We start from the raw sequence: 16582 nt of genomic DNA, 5'->3' as shown, positions 1-16582 counted from the left end.
TTAAGACAAAACCAGACAGAGCTGACTCCACGGACCTGGCTCCAGACCCCACGTGCTTCAGTGACCCAAACACCAAGCACTCCACTGAGGGGGATCCCCAGATGCTCCGAGAACTTGGGGGTTCATTTTGCTCTCGTGCCAATTTGCATCGCATTACCCTAGAAGCCGCGTGCCTGGGTTTCGGGTTTTTTTTTCTTCAAATTCCCACCCGTTTTGTGTCATAAATAAGATGAGAGACGGAAAACTAATACAGCCCAGTGATGTTTTATTCATGCTGTGTCGGGCCCCGTGACGGATTTACAACAGCTAATGCATGCAAACGAAGTTTGGGCGCTAACGTGAAAATTAAGGGCGCGCGGGGGGCGGGGGGCATGGGTGCATGGGGTGCACATGAAGGTGCCCAGGAGTCCAGAGGAGTCTCTTGTCTGTTGGACTGAGTGGCGAAAAGGGTTCGTACTGGTCAGGAGGGAGGGGAAGGGGCAGCGCGGGGCAGCGCAGGGCAGGCGCAGGGCAGGCGCAGCGCGGGGCAGCGCAGGGCAGGCGCGTGAGCTGAGTGGGACCGCTGACTGGACTGCCAGCATACACTCGGCTTCCAGCAGGGCCTTCATGCTCTCCAGGCTGGGTACTTAGGTCTGGGTCAGCTGGTGTGCTTGCCCCCTGCTGGCCTGAACCTCTACTGCACACCTTGGCATGGGGGACTCTCAGAACCAGAACAAGACAACCTTGCTCTGCGTGGCTTCGTTCTGCATGCAGAGTCCCAAAGTATCCATAAACAGCTAGGGTGTGAAGTACAGTGCTGAGTCCCAGAGCAGAACTCCATGGGGGTGGGGGAGTTCAAGTTCAGCCCTATATGGGCTGTTCCAGAGGTCAGGGAGCAGGGGTATAATGGGAGAGGGACACCATGGATGCAAGACCTCAGGGTCAGGCTCTTCCAAAGTGCCAGGGGGTGGGGGTGTGGTGGCAGGACACTTCCTAAGCATGCATGCGGCCCATGTCCCATCCCCAGCAAGATAAAAACAGTTACCAGAGACACTGGCTGAGCTCTGGGCTTCTGGGCTATGGTAGAAACCCCTCAAGGCTGGTGTTGAGGGGGTCCTAGGCCCTCAAGTAGCACAGCTGTGAGTTCATGTGCCCCTCAGCCTGGCACATCTGGATCAAGGGTACAATGCCCATCTTGTCCTACACCAGCAGCTACCGTACAGGTAAGGTCTACCCTGATGGCCAGGAGACACCCTGACCAGCCACTCGCTCAACCTCCACCTTACTCCTGCTGTGGCCTCCTTGTCCCCACCTCCTCAGTCTCACACTTCCTCCTAGGACAGGAGGGACAGTTGGGCTGGTCCCTGGTGTCTAAGCCTCTCCCAGTGCAGACCGCAGACCATGCAGGAAAAGGTAGCCGCTGCCAGGTCACCTGCCCCGCAGGACGCCGTCCATGGAGCCATGAGCCCCTGGGCCTGCTGTACCTGCTGTACATAGGAGCCTATGTCCTAGCGGCCCCAGGAACAACCATCGAGGAGATGTCTTCAGAAAGTGACGAATGTTCATGTAGTCACACGGCCAGCCCACGTGTCAAGCTGTGACAGGCATGGAAGCAAATTGGCTGAAGCCAGGGCAGAGTGGCCTGCTGGGGAGGTGACGGTACCACCCAGAACTGAGTGGCAGAGATGGAGCAGTGGGATGGGAATGTGTCCCTAGGACAGAGGGCAGCAGAGGGCTAAGGCTGGCTGTGCAAAGGAGCCAGCCTGTTCCAAGGCCAGTGGAGGGTGTAAAGGTGGGCGGGTGTATGGATGTCGAGGGGAAAAAAAGGAAAAAAGAAAAAGCATAGGGCCAGATCAGAGAATATGGTACTGGCCATGAGCACTTGATGACCTGAGTTCAAACTCTGAGACCCACATAAAGTGAGGAGAGAAATGGCTACACGAAACTGTCCTCTGACCTTCACAGGCACCCTGTGGCACATGTACCCCTTCCCCCAGCAATAATAATAAAGCTTAAAAAGAGAAGGAGGAGAATGAGGAAGAAGGAGGAGGAGGAAGAGGAAGATGACAACAACAACAAAAACAGGGAAAGAAGAAGGAAGTGGTTAAAGAGATGGATCAGCAGTTGGTTAAAAACTCTTGCTGCTCTTCCAAAGGACCCAAGTTCCATTCCCAGCACTCTCGTCAAACATCTTCTGGCTGCCTTAACTCCAGCTCCACGGGTATCTTCTGGCCTCCGTGGACACCCACACTCATAATACATAACCACATAGAGACACATATGCATGCTATATGTTTTTTATATACTAAAAAAAAAACCTTAAAAATTAAATCTTTAAAATACGACAAACGAGCTTGTTTCTGACTGGTACCCACTTGCACACCAAGCTGGTCAACCTGTCTGCAGCATTACATAGATCTAATAACTCAAGGACATCCACAGCCCCAGCCGTGTCCCCACCACCCCTCCCTGACCCATGAGTGGGAGGCAGAGACCCCAGGCCACTCCCGTGGGAGCAGACGTGCCTGATACCCCACCACACCCTCCTAGCGGTGCTCACCCCGCATGCCTCAGGCCTGCTGTCCCCAATGTCTTTGTAGTTGTTTTTTTTTTTCTAATGAAGATGCAACAATCACCCCACAGCCAGCTCCCCCTCCAGCAATCGCTCACTCCGAATAAACTCCAGACAACTGGATTAGACTTTGAAGGTGGCGGTGCAGATAATGAACACGGGGACGCGGTGTTGACACAGGCCCTGGTGAGCCACATTATTATTTAACAGGCCTCGCTTCTGCCTCTGCTGGGATCAAGGAGCCGAACAAGCAATCGGTGGTAATCGCAAAGCCCAGAGGCAGCGGTGGTCCAGCTCCGTGGGGCCTGAACCGAGCAAGGTCAGGACGGAGGCAGGGACCCGGCCAAGTGGGCTGAGAAAACAATCCTCCATTCAGTGATCCCTTCCCCAGATCCGCCCCCACCGCCCTGCCCACCTGGTGTCATGCATGCCTCCTGCTGTTTTCTTCCGAACCGACACCCTGTTCTTCTCTTGAGTGACATATCACATACTACTGCCCCAGCCCAGCCCTGATCCCCACCTCCCAGCTGCTGTGTACCCTCTAGCTAGAGCTGGCACTGCTCCTGCCTCCCTGGGTTCCAGCCACACCAGGTACCTCACCATGCCAGGTAACAACACAGACTTGGTCTCTCTCCACAATGGACTCTGAACTCCTGAAGAACAGTGGCCAGGTCTGGCTTCGTCTTGGTCCCCTAAGTGCCTGAGGACTTGGAGGCTGGTGGCATACACTGCATCCAACAGCTGCCCACTAGGACTGTCCCCTAAGCTGCACCTGCTGTCACCATCAGTGAACCAGACACAAGGTACAAAGAACAATCCTTGACCCGGAAGAAGCAATAGTAAAAGATGCAGGTTCCTAAAGGGGACCCCCAGAGTGACATCCCAGAAGAGACTGAACCTCCTTTTCATGGAGACAAGCAGCCTGGGAATTAAGACCCGTACGGCCTGGGCTCAAATCTTGAGTCTGGCTCTTTCTAGCTATGTAGCCTTGGGCGAATTACCTAACCTCTCTGTGCCTGTTTCTTCATCTTTTAAGCAGGAACAACTGCCCTGACAGAGGGTGGCTTAAAGACAAAATGAGTTTACATAAGCAAAATACATTAAGTCTCGGCCAGGTCCAAAACCCATTGTCACTTCCTGGGCACAGAGACACCTAGATTAACCCTGGTGTCTTCACCTTGTACCCGTGAGAAATGCACGACCAGGTCTCCTAACCTGGGACACTTGCCAGCTGGCTCTGAGTTTCCAGAATGTTCAGTCCCTATGGTCCTCCTCAACCCTGGGGGAGGTTACATGGGCAGGTGCTACACAGGGCTCTCTGGGAAGCCAGCAGCATGCTGGGGCATGGAAGACCCTGCAGGTGCTGAACCCAGGCTCGGTACAACCATAGACAGAAATGTGTGGACACTCTAGAGGCTCCCCCAGAACTGGCTCGTCTCACCAGGGACCCAGAGGCAAGCCTGGCACCAGCTAGCCTAAGGCTGAGTCTGCGGTCATTAGCAGCAGCCACCCAGCTCTAACACACAATGCCAGAGCGGGCAGCTCCCTTCCGTCCAGGCAGAAGGCCGGCTCTATTAAATATACATGGTGTGATCTTGTAACTGAGCTACGACTGTGGCGTGCGTATGGGGGAGGGGGAGGCGAGCTGCCACTCACCTGCATAGAAACTTCCCAGCTGCCCAGGAACACTCATTTTCTGGCTTTCCAGCCCCTCCTGCTGGGACTCCCTGACCAGTGACCCTGGGCTCCCTGCCAGGTGTACGGAACAGCATGACCCTGCCATAAGAGCAGCTGGTCCAGGACTAATCTTAAGTCACCACAGCCTCACAGGAGCCAGGAGGTCCCTGGAGCCCTGGGACAATTGGCCAGAGCCAGACAAAACTGTGGCCATTGAGGGGCAGAATCGAGTGAGAGCAGCCACACAGGCGCTACAAACCTCCTCTGTGCCCAGCTCACACTCCTGGGGCAGGAGGGGATGGAGCTTCTTCCCATGAAGTGAGAGACAGGCGGACCTGCACTGCCAACGGAGGCTGACAAGGCCCATACCACTGATGTCGAAGTCTATGCAAGCAGTTTGACCCTCTAGGCCTCGTACGGCTGAAAGTCGGGGAGCTAGGCACACAGAAGCATGGATGTCTAACCACCTTGCACAGGGAGGTTCGGTGACCCTCCCAAGGTCACAAAGCACAGTAGAGACAAAGCCATTGTCCTATCCCAGCCCTGCTCATAAACTATGTCCCCTCCAGGAGTGCAGGGTGCCCTACCGACAGAGATGGGCCGACAGTGGCTGGGACAGAGGTGGGACATTTCACAGTCCTGCCAACTCCTCCCCTCTCGGGAGCCTCCACTGCTCCTGTTTAACGAGATCGCCCGGGAGTCTGGGGGAGGCAGCCAACTTCCAGCTTCCCCAGTCTGATCTCCAGCTCCACAGCAGCCACCATCCTCGGTTCCCCTGAAAGAGCACTCCCTCCCTGAAAGAGACTTCTAAGGGAACAGTCTCAGGGACCACAGGACCTGGTGTGCCAGCTGACCTCATCCGCTTTCCTTTCCCAAGATAGAGGAGGTGTGGCTGGACCTTGAAGGGAAGTGGGGGGGGGGAGTTCCTAGCAGGGAAGTCTTCTAGGGTACAGCAGGGGGCCAGGAAGAGGGTCTGTGGTTACAGCTACCAGGTCCCCTCCCCACTCTTCAGGAAAACAAGGAATCAGGAGGATAGGGTTGCGTTCTCACTGGCCACACCTCCCTGGCCTCTGGTCTGGCGCAGCAGCACCAGGGAGGTCACAGGTCCTCAGTGCCATGTCTGAATGGGACAGACCCCATGGGAGCAGCAAAGTGGCTACCAGCAACCCCAGCTTTCTCTCTACAAATGGCAGCATGGGGCTTGGGAGATGGCATAGCGTGCATACTTGCGTTCAACCCCCAGAACCCATACTAAAGAAAAAAAAAATCCAGAACATGGCGGCACATCTTGTATCCCAGCGCTGGGAATGGAGGTGGGACAGAGATAGGCAGATCCCAGGGGAACACAATCAGCCAGCCTAGTTGATAAGTTCCAGGATCAGAGAGACTCTGTCTTGAAGATAAAGATAGACAGTACCTGAGGAATGACACTCAAGGTTGCACACACACACACACACACACACACACACACACACACACGAGCCATGTGGCTCACAAAACACAGCCTCCCCTGCTAAAGAGCTGGCGGGCATACGGTCAGTCATCCAACTGCCCCCACGTCCACCACATTGCCCCTGCTGGTGTGGGCTGGTACTGCAGCTCTTTCAACATGGCCACTTTAGCATCACTTCAGGCAATGACCTGACCAGTGTCCAGGTAGCTGGTCAAACATGACTCAGGGCATGTCTGTGAGGGTGTTTCGGTAGAAGAAGAAGATTTGGCCTACAGACAGAGCCACACAGATGGCCTCCCCAAGTGTGTGGGCCTCACGTGGTCCAGCGACCACCACAGCTGAGAGGGAGAATTGCTCTCTGACTCGGTAGCTAAGGCAGATGGAAGGTATTTCCATCTTCAGAGCCAGGCCTCAACGCTTTGGGGTCCTCAGACTGCCTGCTTCAAACTGGCATTTGCCTTAATGACTCTCTGGTCCTCAGACCTGTGTGTGAGACTCCTGAGACTGCCTCAGCCTCTGGCCCTGCATGAGCCTCCTCACCTAGGACACCCACAAACCTCTTGGTTCTGCCTCCTACAGGGAGCCACAGGACCTCAGAAAGGACATATGTTGTCCTCCTTCATGTACCAGAAACCAGTGTTTCCGTGGGGAACATGAAGGTGTTCATTGTCCAAGTGATGACTGGCCACAGACAGGCCCATGTGTCAGCTCAGACTCTCTCCCATCCAGCCTTCAGCAAAAGCAGGAACATGGATAATGAGACTATTAGGTCCCGTCCCCAAGGACTTCTCTCTCTCTCTCTCTCTCTCTCTCTCTCTCTCTCTCTCTCTCTCTCTCTCACACACACACACACACACACACACACACACACACCTAGAGATCATTCATTGCATCCATACCTCAGTTTCCCCACTTATCCTGTGAAGACTAAACCTTCCAGGACCCTGCCCTGGCCACCTAAAAGCTAGCAGCACCAAGTTCTACCTGGTGTGCCTGAGCTATCAAGTATCAAATCAGAGGTGTCCCAGACAGAGAACCGAGCAGAGACAGGAAAAGAGGCCCCCACCAGGGTGCATGCCCGAGGAGCCTGCCTGTCTGGGGACCTTTGTCAGGCTCCCCTCTGGGTCTGGCGCCATATCCTGATCAGATCAATAATCCAAACACATCAACAATGGCAAATGTCACCAAAATACCATCTGGGAAGCCACCACAAAGTCCCTATCAGCCACTAAGGATGAAGCATGGGATGTGACGAGCTGGGACAGGCAAGCCTGGCATAGCCCATGAGGCTGGGCCCTCATCCCAGAAGAGACACAGACACACAGCTGGCCCCCACCTATACCTCTGCTTAAAGAGCACAGGCCACAAGATGGCTGTAGCTCTGTGTGCCAGCAGGGACTCTGGGGTCACAAGTCCCGGGTATGGGTACCTGAGTCTGCAGAGTGGCAGCATCCAGGACAGTGACCCGCGGCCCACAGCTGGCCCATGCGGCATCTTCCAGGCTCAGTAGTGTGCGAATGGGCCCTGGGCCCACCGTCAAGCACATGGGGGGACTCTCCAGGTCCCAGGGAACCCCACCTATGGGAGAGAAGAGCACATGGGTCAATGACTGAAACCTTGCAGGGGGAGCTTGGCTGAGAGCTCCAAATACCTTCCCCACCAGGGTCTTTCACCCTCATTGAACGGGGGTGACTGATATTATCCTCCCTGGGGACCACCCTGCACTTCCCCCCTTCTCTGACTCTCTCTCCCTCATTCATTCACTCCACACACACTCAGAAAGCACCTATGACCAGTTGGGCCATGAGCTGGGTGCCTAGAACAGAGGCGGGAGCGGCTATAGGCCCCGCCCTCTGGAAAACTATAATGGGTAGAGACAGCAGCTTCCAATCCAGTTATGAGCTCATGTGCCAAACACCAAGGAACAGACACGTGGAGGACGGATACACAGGGGCTTCTGGGAGAGGCAATCTCCACAATAGTTCCTGCAGGGAGGTCGCAGGACCCCAGAGTTCAGGGACTTGTGACCAGCACGGTCCTGATTCTGCTAAGGGCCTTGAGTGGACCTCCCCTCAGTTTCTCAAAGTCTCAGTTTGGATGGGGGAAAGGACTTCACTGAGAACCCAGCTCATCTCAACATCATGAGGACTTCCCTCAGACCCTGTCACCCGAGGATGCTCCTGTCACTTTGCCAAGATCTTTCCCTCCAGAGACACCACCAGATGCAGCGGGGAAAAGCTCTGAGAGGTGACATTTCTATCTTCCATTCCCAGAGACTGAAGCAGCAGCCTGGCCAGAAATAAGCATCTCCCCTCCCCGCCTCCAACCATGCCCAGCTCACTGAGAACCGCTCCCTAGCACCTGATCACAGTGGCTGGACACTGGCTTCTCTGCAGTCACATCTCAGGCTGCACTGAGCCCCAGTGGCTGCCCTAGGCAGTCAGGGTGCAGGGCAGAGAGGAGACTTGGGGGAGCTGAGGCCCAATGAGGGGTCTGTGGGGAGTGCACATGCTAGAGCAATAGGCTGGGAAGACAGGATAGGGTCAGCTGCAGGAGAGGGTCCTCTGCCCCCCCACACCTCCTAGGTCGCCAGAAGACCATTCACAGAAAGTCACTCACCGCAGACATACCCTCCTCTGCGTCACCTGCTGTCCCCAGAGATGGAAGACCCCAAGTTATACGGGGAAGCCACCAAACTCCTCACCCCACCTCCTGGCCGCATGTGGTCAGCCTGTCCTCCACCACCAGCCTCCGCCTGAACCCTGCTCCATACTCCCAGCCCAGCTAACAAATTAAGAACTGGGGGACCCCCTCCCGTACACACTACCACTCCTTCCAACTCAGAGCATGACCACACGCACAGCAGGCAGGCCAGGCTAGAGCACTCTGTGGCTCTGAGTGCCAAGTCCATTTGGGCAGGGACTTGGCCTCTCTGAGCCTCGGCGTCTTTCTCTAATATGGGTGTGATAACCACACCTCCCACACTCCTCAGAGGATGCAAGGAGCCAATGAACTGCGCATGCTGACCCAACACAGCATGGGGCACTGGTGAAATGTGCCCGTGGCCAACGCTGAGTCCCCTCCGCGTCTGTGTGCCAGTCGCTCTGCTCATGAATGAAGTCTTTACCTCCCACAAGCCTGCGCGGCAGATACTGTCACTGGCCCTGACTTACAGCTAACAGGCTGCAAGTTCAGTTACCCAAGTCACACAGCTGCATGGTCGTCCCTGCTCACTGGCTCCGGGTAGTCTACAGAAGCCAGTGCTGGCGCCATCTTAATTAAAGGTGACAACAGAGGCCCAGAGTAGAGAACCTGAGCAATTCCCCCAAGGAGTTTGAACCCAGAGCTGGGTCTAGCCTGGCTGCCTCCCAGCCCAGCTTCCAGTTCTGTGCTGGGAATGGTGTCTGGGAGGGGCAGGTGACCAGAAGGAGGCCAGACCTCCATAGGAATGTGACCCTGGACCCAGGGCACCAGATTCAGGGAAATACAAGGCTTTTGAGTGCCCCCTAGTGGCCAAAGGTGAGCAGTGACTGTGGCCAGATGCCAGAGCCTCTGCCACTGTGGCTAACATGTGAGTGGGTTAACACTTGGGGAAAGGAGCTAAAGATGCTAGGGTAGCATCTCAGAGGCTGGGAACTGGGGTTCACCCAAGGACACCACAGCATTGACTGATGAACCCTTGCACCTGCCACGCAAGGACAGTACACCACAGTCATTGAAGGCCTGCGGGTCATGTGTACACTGACCATCCCACCTTCATGGGTTGGTGTCCCCCGAAGCCCTCCAAAGCAGGAACTGTGATAAAATTCAATATAAATTTGTATCAGAGTGGACAGTGGCCAGGAGCCCCCGTCAGAGCCCCCGGGGGCTCCCTGGACTTGCTGACCTTGCTGGGACTTGGTTTTCTGGACAGATTCTGTCCTCTACAGTCCTTCCAGCCCCCACTTCACTGGCTTCACAGACTACAAAGGTAATTTCTGAGGCTGGGCAGGGCTCGAGGGGCATCCCCTCCAGCCAGCCCCGCTTCCCAACCCTTGGGTAGTTGTTAGCAAGCACATGGTCCAGAACCTGCACTCGCGGGGCCCGCCCCCGCCCCTGCGTGACAGCCCATTCATCTAGGCTGGCTCTGACTGCACAGCCGGTCAGCAGCGAAGAAGGCCTGTCTCAGCAAAGGCACCTTCAGGATGCCAGCATCTCTCCACCCCCTCCCCTAGCCTCAGGTGACACAGCCCGCTGGTCTCCCACAGGGGTCCAGATCTGGCTGGTGCCAGGAGGCAGAACACAGAGCGAAAGCCACTGAGGCTGAGAGGAGCCCACCCTGGGTGGGGGTGGGGGCTCCACTGTAGGCCCCGAGGAAATCTGCACGTGTAACCTGCACACACAGCCCGTCAGGACATATGTCTGCACCCCCATTTCACAGGTAAGGAGGCTGCTTTTTGCTATACACATCTCATCCAGCACTGGAGCCTGGGCAGTCCGCATCCCAGACACTCCTCGCCATCCGGGGCACCCTGGAGAGGTTCTGGAAGGGTACCTGGAGGCTGGCCCAGGGACAGTACAGAGAAACGCCTCTGCTCCTGAGGCAAGGGGACTCTGGGGCCTATTTTAAACCATGTGATGCTGTGGTTCTAAGAGACTGGTTCAGGCCAGGGATCACCTCTTTGGGGAAGCACAGGGTAGCTGGGGACCGGGGGAAGGGAAGCCCTCTCAGAGGCCATGACAGCTACACCCACAGACACCAGGAGAAGAAGATTCTAGAAAGGGTACAATGCCGGGTGCACCTGCCCTCCTGTCCAACGGGCCAGTGTCTAGACTATGTATTGCATCTCTCTACTTCCCAGTGAGCTAAGACAAGGTCCTCATGAGCAGCTGTCTATCCCCAGATTTCCCAGTGCCACTTACCCTCTTGCTATTAGCTAGTTCTGCATCCTCCTCTCTGGGGCCCCCATGATGCTAGGCATACTCCTGCCTCTGGCCTTCACACACACACTGGTTCCTCTGCTCCAAACACTTTTCCCTCAACTTGCCACTTGTCTGGCCACCTCTCTCTCAGGTCTCAGCTTCAGGGCCTGCCTCTTGGAATGGACCCCAGGCACCCAGTTCATTCTACTAGGTAGTCAGGCTCGAACGGTGATCCCAGTCTTACATCAGGAGCCCCCAGCTTCCTGCTTGTTGCTTTGGCTATTCTGACCTCCCTCCGGAGGCTTTAAATCTCACAAGGATGGGAGGCATGTCTGCTGGGTTGACCAGCGTATCCGTGGAACACAGTAGGTGTTCGTACATATTGGGGAAGCAAACATTTGCAGGGAAGAGGCCCCAAAAGGAAAGGGAGGTTGTGTAATACCCCCAGGGGGTCTCCATTCTGACAAGCTAGCAGGCTCTAACCCTAAGCTGAAAGCCAGTTGTTAAACCCAAAACTCCATCAGGGACTCCACTGAAGCCCTAACCCTGCACCAATGCCTCAGAATGCACCCTTTCTTGGAGACAGCATTCCTCCGGATATAATTAGTGGCCCTGGGTTGGTGGAGCCCTAACCCAGGGTGACAGGCGTCCTTATAAGGGGAGATTGGGACACAAGGGCGCATGAACAGGGAGACATCCTCATGAGGCCCGTGAAGACACAAGTGATGTCATCCCAAGTCAAGATGCCACTGAGAGCCGGAGAAGTCTAGGATGGACCCTTCTCAAGAGTCTTGATCTTGAACTTGTGCTGTTTGAGCCCTACAGCAGCTCTGCCACGCCCACCTAAGCACCCACACAGGTAGGCAGGGCTGGTTGAAGCTAGAGTCGTGTGGTGTCTAGAGCACACAGGAGGGTGGGCGGTCCCTTCAGACCCCCTTGTCTACCCCAGCACATCTGAGCCAGGATTTACATTCATACACACGCTCTGTTCTGTCTAATGGTAAGGGATTTTTTTCCCTTCTTCCCCCTTTAATTAAAAACTATAAATGCCTTATCAAAAGCTAATTAAAAATACCAACATAGTGCCAAGTAGGGAAAAAAAACCCTCACTGCAAATATCCGTTTATAACCCTGCAACAGGCTGCAAGGATGACGCAGCCATCGGATCTGAGCTGAGCTGGGTGCCTGGGGGGAGGGGAGACACTGCTGTAGAGTCTTGGGGCCCGCCACACTTGCCACTGGGTCCTTACCACAAGACTAGGGACTAAGCAAGGCTCAGGGACCGTGCACAGCTCTCACAAGGCTATGAGGGAGTTGTGATCCTCCCTCCCCCAGGCTCAGTGTCCTAGCGCCTGGAACAGTGGTGACTCCCCAGGGTAGCATCCAGGCTTAAGATGATGATGAGGGTATATCACATCCTTGACACCGGTCCTGGAGCACTGGGGTGCAGTGCATCCGGCTGCAGCATAACCCTGCCGTCCTCCTACTTCAGGCTCCGTGACAATGCCAGCGACAGCTCTGACGGTGAAAACCCAAAGGTGCCTCCCCTTCTCAGCACCCATCCTGGCCTGGGCCCAGTCTACACTGAGTCATTTTGTTTGCAAGAAACAAGAGGGGTGGACACCACCCGACTCTCACTTTACAAAAGAGCCCAAGGCACAAAAAAAGAGCCACTTACTGGGGACACGGCTGTCACAGGGCAGAGCCTGAACAAGAATCCAGGTCTTTCCAAGACCACCCTCGGTCTCTCAGCCCATGGGGCACTGTCCCCCAGCACTTGTCTACTGGCAGAGAAATAGATGCTCTCCTTCTACAGGGACTCAAATGTGTGGGAACCCAGCAGTAGACCCCAGTGAAGGTCAAGTCTCAGAACCCCCCATCCTGATTAGCCCGTTCCGACACTGCCTCCCCAGCCTGTGTTGTTCAATCTCTCAGCTTAGGATCCAGGCCCAGTTTGGTGCCCTGATGCCCCCTAAGCCCTCCCACCCACCAGTCCTCACCACTGGTCCGAGGATAGGCAGCGAGGGTCCCGTCCTGTAGGCCAGCAAGTAGATAGAAGGGGCTGTGCCGCAAACAGAGCACAGGCTGCGGGCCTGGACTCTTGCAGGTTGCCAGGCACTGGGTCCCAGTGTCCACGCTGCCATAAAGCAGGATGCTGAAGGGAGAGATGCTATCAGTAAGACTCCTACCCGTTCATGGGCCTCACTTGCCCAGCCTTGTTCCTCCCTCCTACAGAAACCCTGGCTTCTGCCACCAGTCAGGACTCTGGCTCCAGAATACAATGAGAAAGGTACCGAGTTCCAGTGCCACTCAGACCTGAGTTCAAATCCAACCTCCAGCTCCTAGCTGCTGACCCGGAGTGCTGACCTTCAGCTCTCTTCCTCAAATGATCAGGGGTGCCCACTTGAGGGCCATCGGGGAACAAAGCATGACAACACCCCTGGGCTGTGTAAGAATGCACAGGGTAAAGAGAAGCCGGAGCAGAGGCTATGAGGCACTAGATGCCATGTATAGGGCATGCCTGAGGACATTCCCTCAGAGGCCGAGGGTGATCAGCAGTTTCTGAGGAGGGGATGAGATGGGTAAAAGCTTCTCTGGGGAGAAATGAGAATGTTCTGGAGCTCGGTAGCGGCTGCCAGAAGCCACCAAGTTGTGCTCCTTAAAATAGCTAAAAACGGTGATTCTGTTTCATATTGCTTGTTTTGCTTTGCTTTGTTTTTTGAATCAGGGTCTCAGTGTGATCCAGGCTGGTCTCCATGTTGCTAATGTAACCAAGGATGGCCTTAAACTTCTGATCCTCTTGCCACCACCTCTCAGGTGCCAGGATCACAGACATGAAACACCGCGCCCAGTCTGAAGGTCTAGGGATGGAGCTCGGACCTTGTGTAGGCTATGCAAGCGTTCACCCACCAAGCCACACTTCCAGACCCCTAAGATTATATTACATGAAATGTATCTTGGCTCAAAACTAAAATAAAAGGTTTTCACCAGATCTCTCCTAAGTCCAGGCCCGGACGGGGCCCAAGGCTACAGTCCCAACCCAGACTATGGAGGGGGGTAAGCATGGCTCCTCACCACCTCTCAGAATGCTGCTAGCTTCGACTCCCCCTGTGTGGGAAATGGGAATAAAGATAACCCCTCCAGGCTGCAAGGTCACTGTGAGAGAGCCCCCTCAGCATATGTGAGGCACACAGTAGGTACTCCGGAGACACACACCGTCCTTCTACAGGACAAGGTGAAGAGCAGAGATACAGGGGGATTCTCTTTCATACATTCTACCCCCATTAGGCCCTCCTGTACTCGTATGGCCCTGCATGGGGATGGGGAGCACTAAGCCTCACTGACTATAGGAACCTGAGACTCAGTCACTCAACATGGCGAGACTGCAGGACTCCTGAGCTTCACCACAGACCAGAGCCTGGCTTGACATGATGTGGCTAAGGATGCACAGCCAGGAAGCTGTGCCAGAGGTATGGGAGCTGTCAGCTATGACATAAGCTACTCTTGACACTTATATGCCACAATGGCTGTCTCCGGTCCCCATCTTCCTGGTGACACCAAGCTGGGAAAGAGTGCTTTGGCTAGTGACCCGAAGAGCTGGAGGGACTACCTGCAGCCACCTGCCTGGCAGGACAAGCCATCCCGACCCGTCCTCCTGCCCCTCACCTGCCATCCTGTAAGCCGAGGCAGACGGTGGGGTGCGCTGCAGCCGAGGGGTCAGCAGCCACCCGGCTCTCCTCTGTACCCTCGGCCTCCTCCTCCGGATCCGGAATGTACTCTATGCAGAGCACGGGGGCTGCCAGGGGGAAGGACTTGACAGTGCGTGGTGAAGGCCGGTTCAGGGAGAAGATCTCCACCTGGCCACCAGCACCCTCCTGCCCACCTCCAACCTAGAAGCAGAGGCCCGGAGAGGCTGTCAAGCCAGTGACTAGGGCACACCTTCCCGGGGACCGCACCCTGACACAGATACACGGACAAACACGCAGATACACACCGACACATGCGTACACAGACACACTGTGACTGGGGATAGTAATGGAAAGGTGTGTCCTCTGTCCATCCCACACACAACCTGATCTCACAAAGGTCATTAGTTCCCAGCTATAAGGACACAAATTAGCTTCAGGGGCCAAAGGAAATCAAGAAATGGTTCAAGTAGATGCAATAACCAGTCGGTTTTCCAGTTTCTCCTCTATAAAGGCCTCCCAAATAAGAGCTAATGAGCTATTCTGTCTCCTTAAAACAACCCTCTGTCCCATTCACTGTGTTACTTTTGTATCTAGCTCATGGTGTGCACCTCATGTGTATACCTGCCAAGGGAATGGACAGATGCACACATGTATGCATGAGTGAGCAATTGGATGGATAAGTGGTGGTTGCATTGGTGGGTGTGTGGAAGGGTGGAAGGTTAGATGGATGATTGGATGGATGGATGACTGAAAGGATGGATGGATGGATGGATGGATGGATGGAATGATGGACAGACAGACAGACGGACAGATGGATGCACAAATGGATGGATGAATGAACAGATAAAGGATCCACAGGGTAAGTAGATGCATTCATGCATAGATGAATAGATTCATCAGGTGCTAGATGATAATTGGGAAACAGAGAAGGAAAACATCAACATTTGTACTGCAGTCTAAAGGGTAAGCCAAGGTTCTGCTGCACGAATTCCCAGGGACAGGCAGGAGCATGTGCTAGAGGGTGGCGAGGGGCAGGGAAGCCAGAATCCTGCATATAGGACACAAACAGCAACCCAAGGAGCATGGGGGCCCTCATTTTAAAAAAAAGACAGAGTTTTGTTGATAACCCTGGAAGTAAAGAAGGTGGCTAGAAGCTCCATTGAGGTGAGGAAGAGCCAGTGCTGATGCCTAAGCCCTGGGTGGGGCCGGAGACCCAGCCCTCCTATGACCTGAGCCTCTTCTGACCTGGGCCTCCTGCAATCTGGACTTCTGCATAGCTTACCCTTATCTCTCTCCTAGAAGTCTGGGACCTTGCCAATACCTCCCTGGCCCTGGGTGCGGTTACCCTGGATAAGGCTCCACCACCAACCCCACCTCCAAGCCCCGAAGTTCCTAGGAAGCCTTTGACAGAGCTGCTAGACAGGTGGGTGGCTTTCTCAGAACCCTCCTTGAGAATCACCCTCTCTGTCCCCATCGTGAGGACAGACGGCCACCCTGTCCTAGCTAGGCGAAGGACTACTTACCCAGAGGTAGCCCTGTGGAAGGGAAGTGCTGACGGCTGAGAAGCCCAGCAGGGGACAGTTGACGGGACTGTGGACCAGACCCCCAAGCTGTAGAGACAGAAACAGTAAACGTAGGTCAATCAATGAGCTGCCAAAACGACAATATTTATTTGACAGACTTCTGAACCCATCGCGCCCCCATGAGAATCCCTGAGGATGGGGGCCAAGAAAGTGACACATGCCACATACATAGTTTCCCGTGCTTCGTATTTGATCATCACTCTTCTAGAACCTTCTGTCCAGAAAAGGCCTGACTGATGCCCATAGTCTCTAGAACCAGGCAGCTCCTAGATAAGGCTTGTTGATGACCGCTAAGCCCTCCGCCTCCATCCAAGCACTTTATTTTGTAGATAGAGAAGACAAAGCCCACAGAGGGCGAGGGCCAGAGCTAGGTCACAGAGGAAGTAAGTGGTGTGGCCCCGCTTGCTCCTGCACCCCAATGGCCTCCCACATGCCTCCAGAGAGCTGTGAGGAGGTGAAAATCGGGTAAGGGGGCTCTGCATCAGTACCTCTCTACAGAAGGACAACCTGGGACAGGGGACTGGGTGGGTCCAGTAAGGGAAACACGGAAACTGGGACTTGACTGGCAGCCAGTTGCCAGTGAGAGCTGCTCACAGCTTACACTGCCTCCTGCATCGGTTGCTTCCAGCTCCTGACTAGGTGGCCCCTCAGAGCTCTGCTTCAGGTGCCAACCCGGACAGCCTGTCTCTCTGGACAGTATAGCATTATAAGGGCGGGGGGGGGGGGG

At 55.0% G+C, this 16582-nt stretch overlaps 1 protein-coding gene across 1 annotated transcript in view; it reads right to left on the bottom strand.

Moving 5' to 3' along the window:
* The window catches only part of Arhgef10l (Rho guanine nucleotide exchange factor 10 like), a 92579-nt gene that overhangs the window by 12965 nt on the left and 63032 nt on the right, over window positions 1-16582 (bottom strand). Inside the window, exons 22-25 of the mRNA XM_050152378.1 lie at window positions 15796-15882; window positions 14250-14473; window positions 12584-12738; window positions 7111-7259 (exon numbers count right to left, since the gene is read on the bottom strand). Of these exons, the coding sequence (XP_050008335.1) occupies window positions 7111-7259; window positions 12584-12738; window positions 14250-14473; window positions 15796-15882 (615 nt within the window). The remainder of the gene's footprint in view (window positions 1-7110; window positions 7260-12583; window positions 12739-14249; window positions 14474-15795; window positions 15883-16582) is intronic.

Source organism: Alexandromys fortis, unplaced genomic scaffold (assembly GCF_014885135.2).
Source record: "Alexandromys fortis isolate MF-2015 unplaced genomic scaffold, M_Fortis_MF-2015_v1.1 scaffold_26, whole genome shotgun sequence".
NCBI lineage: Eukaryota > Metazoa > Chordata > Mammalia > Rodentia > Cricetidae > Alexandromys > Alexandromys fortis.
Note: the sequence above shows the minus strand (reverse complement) of the source record. Positions and strands in the feature narration are given on the sequence as shown.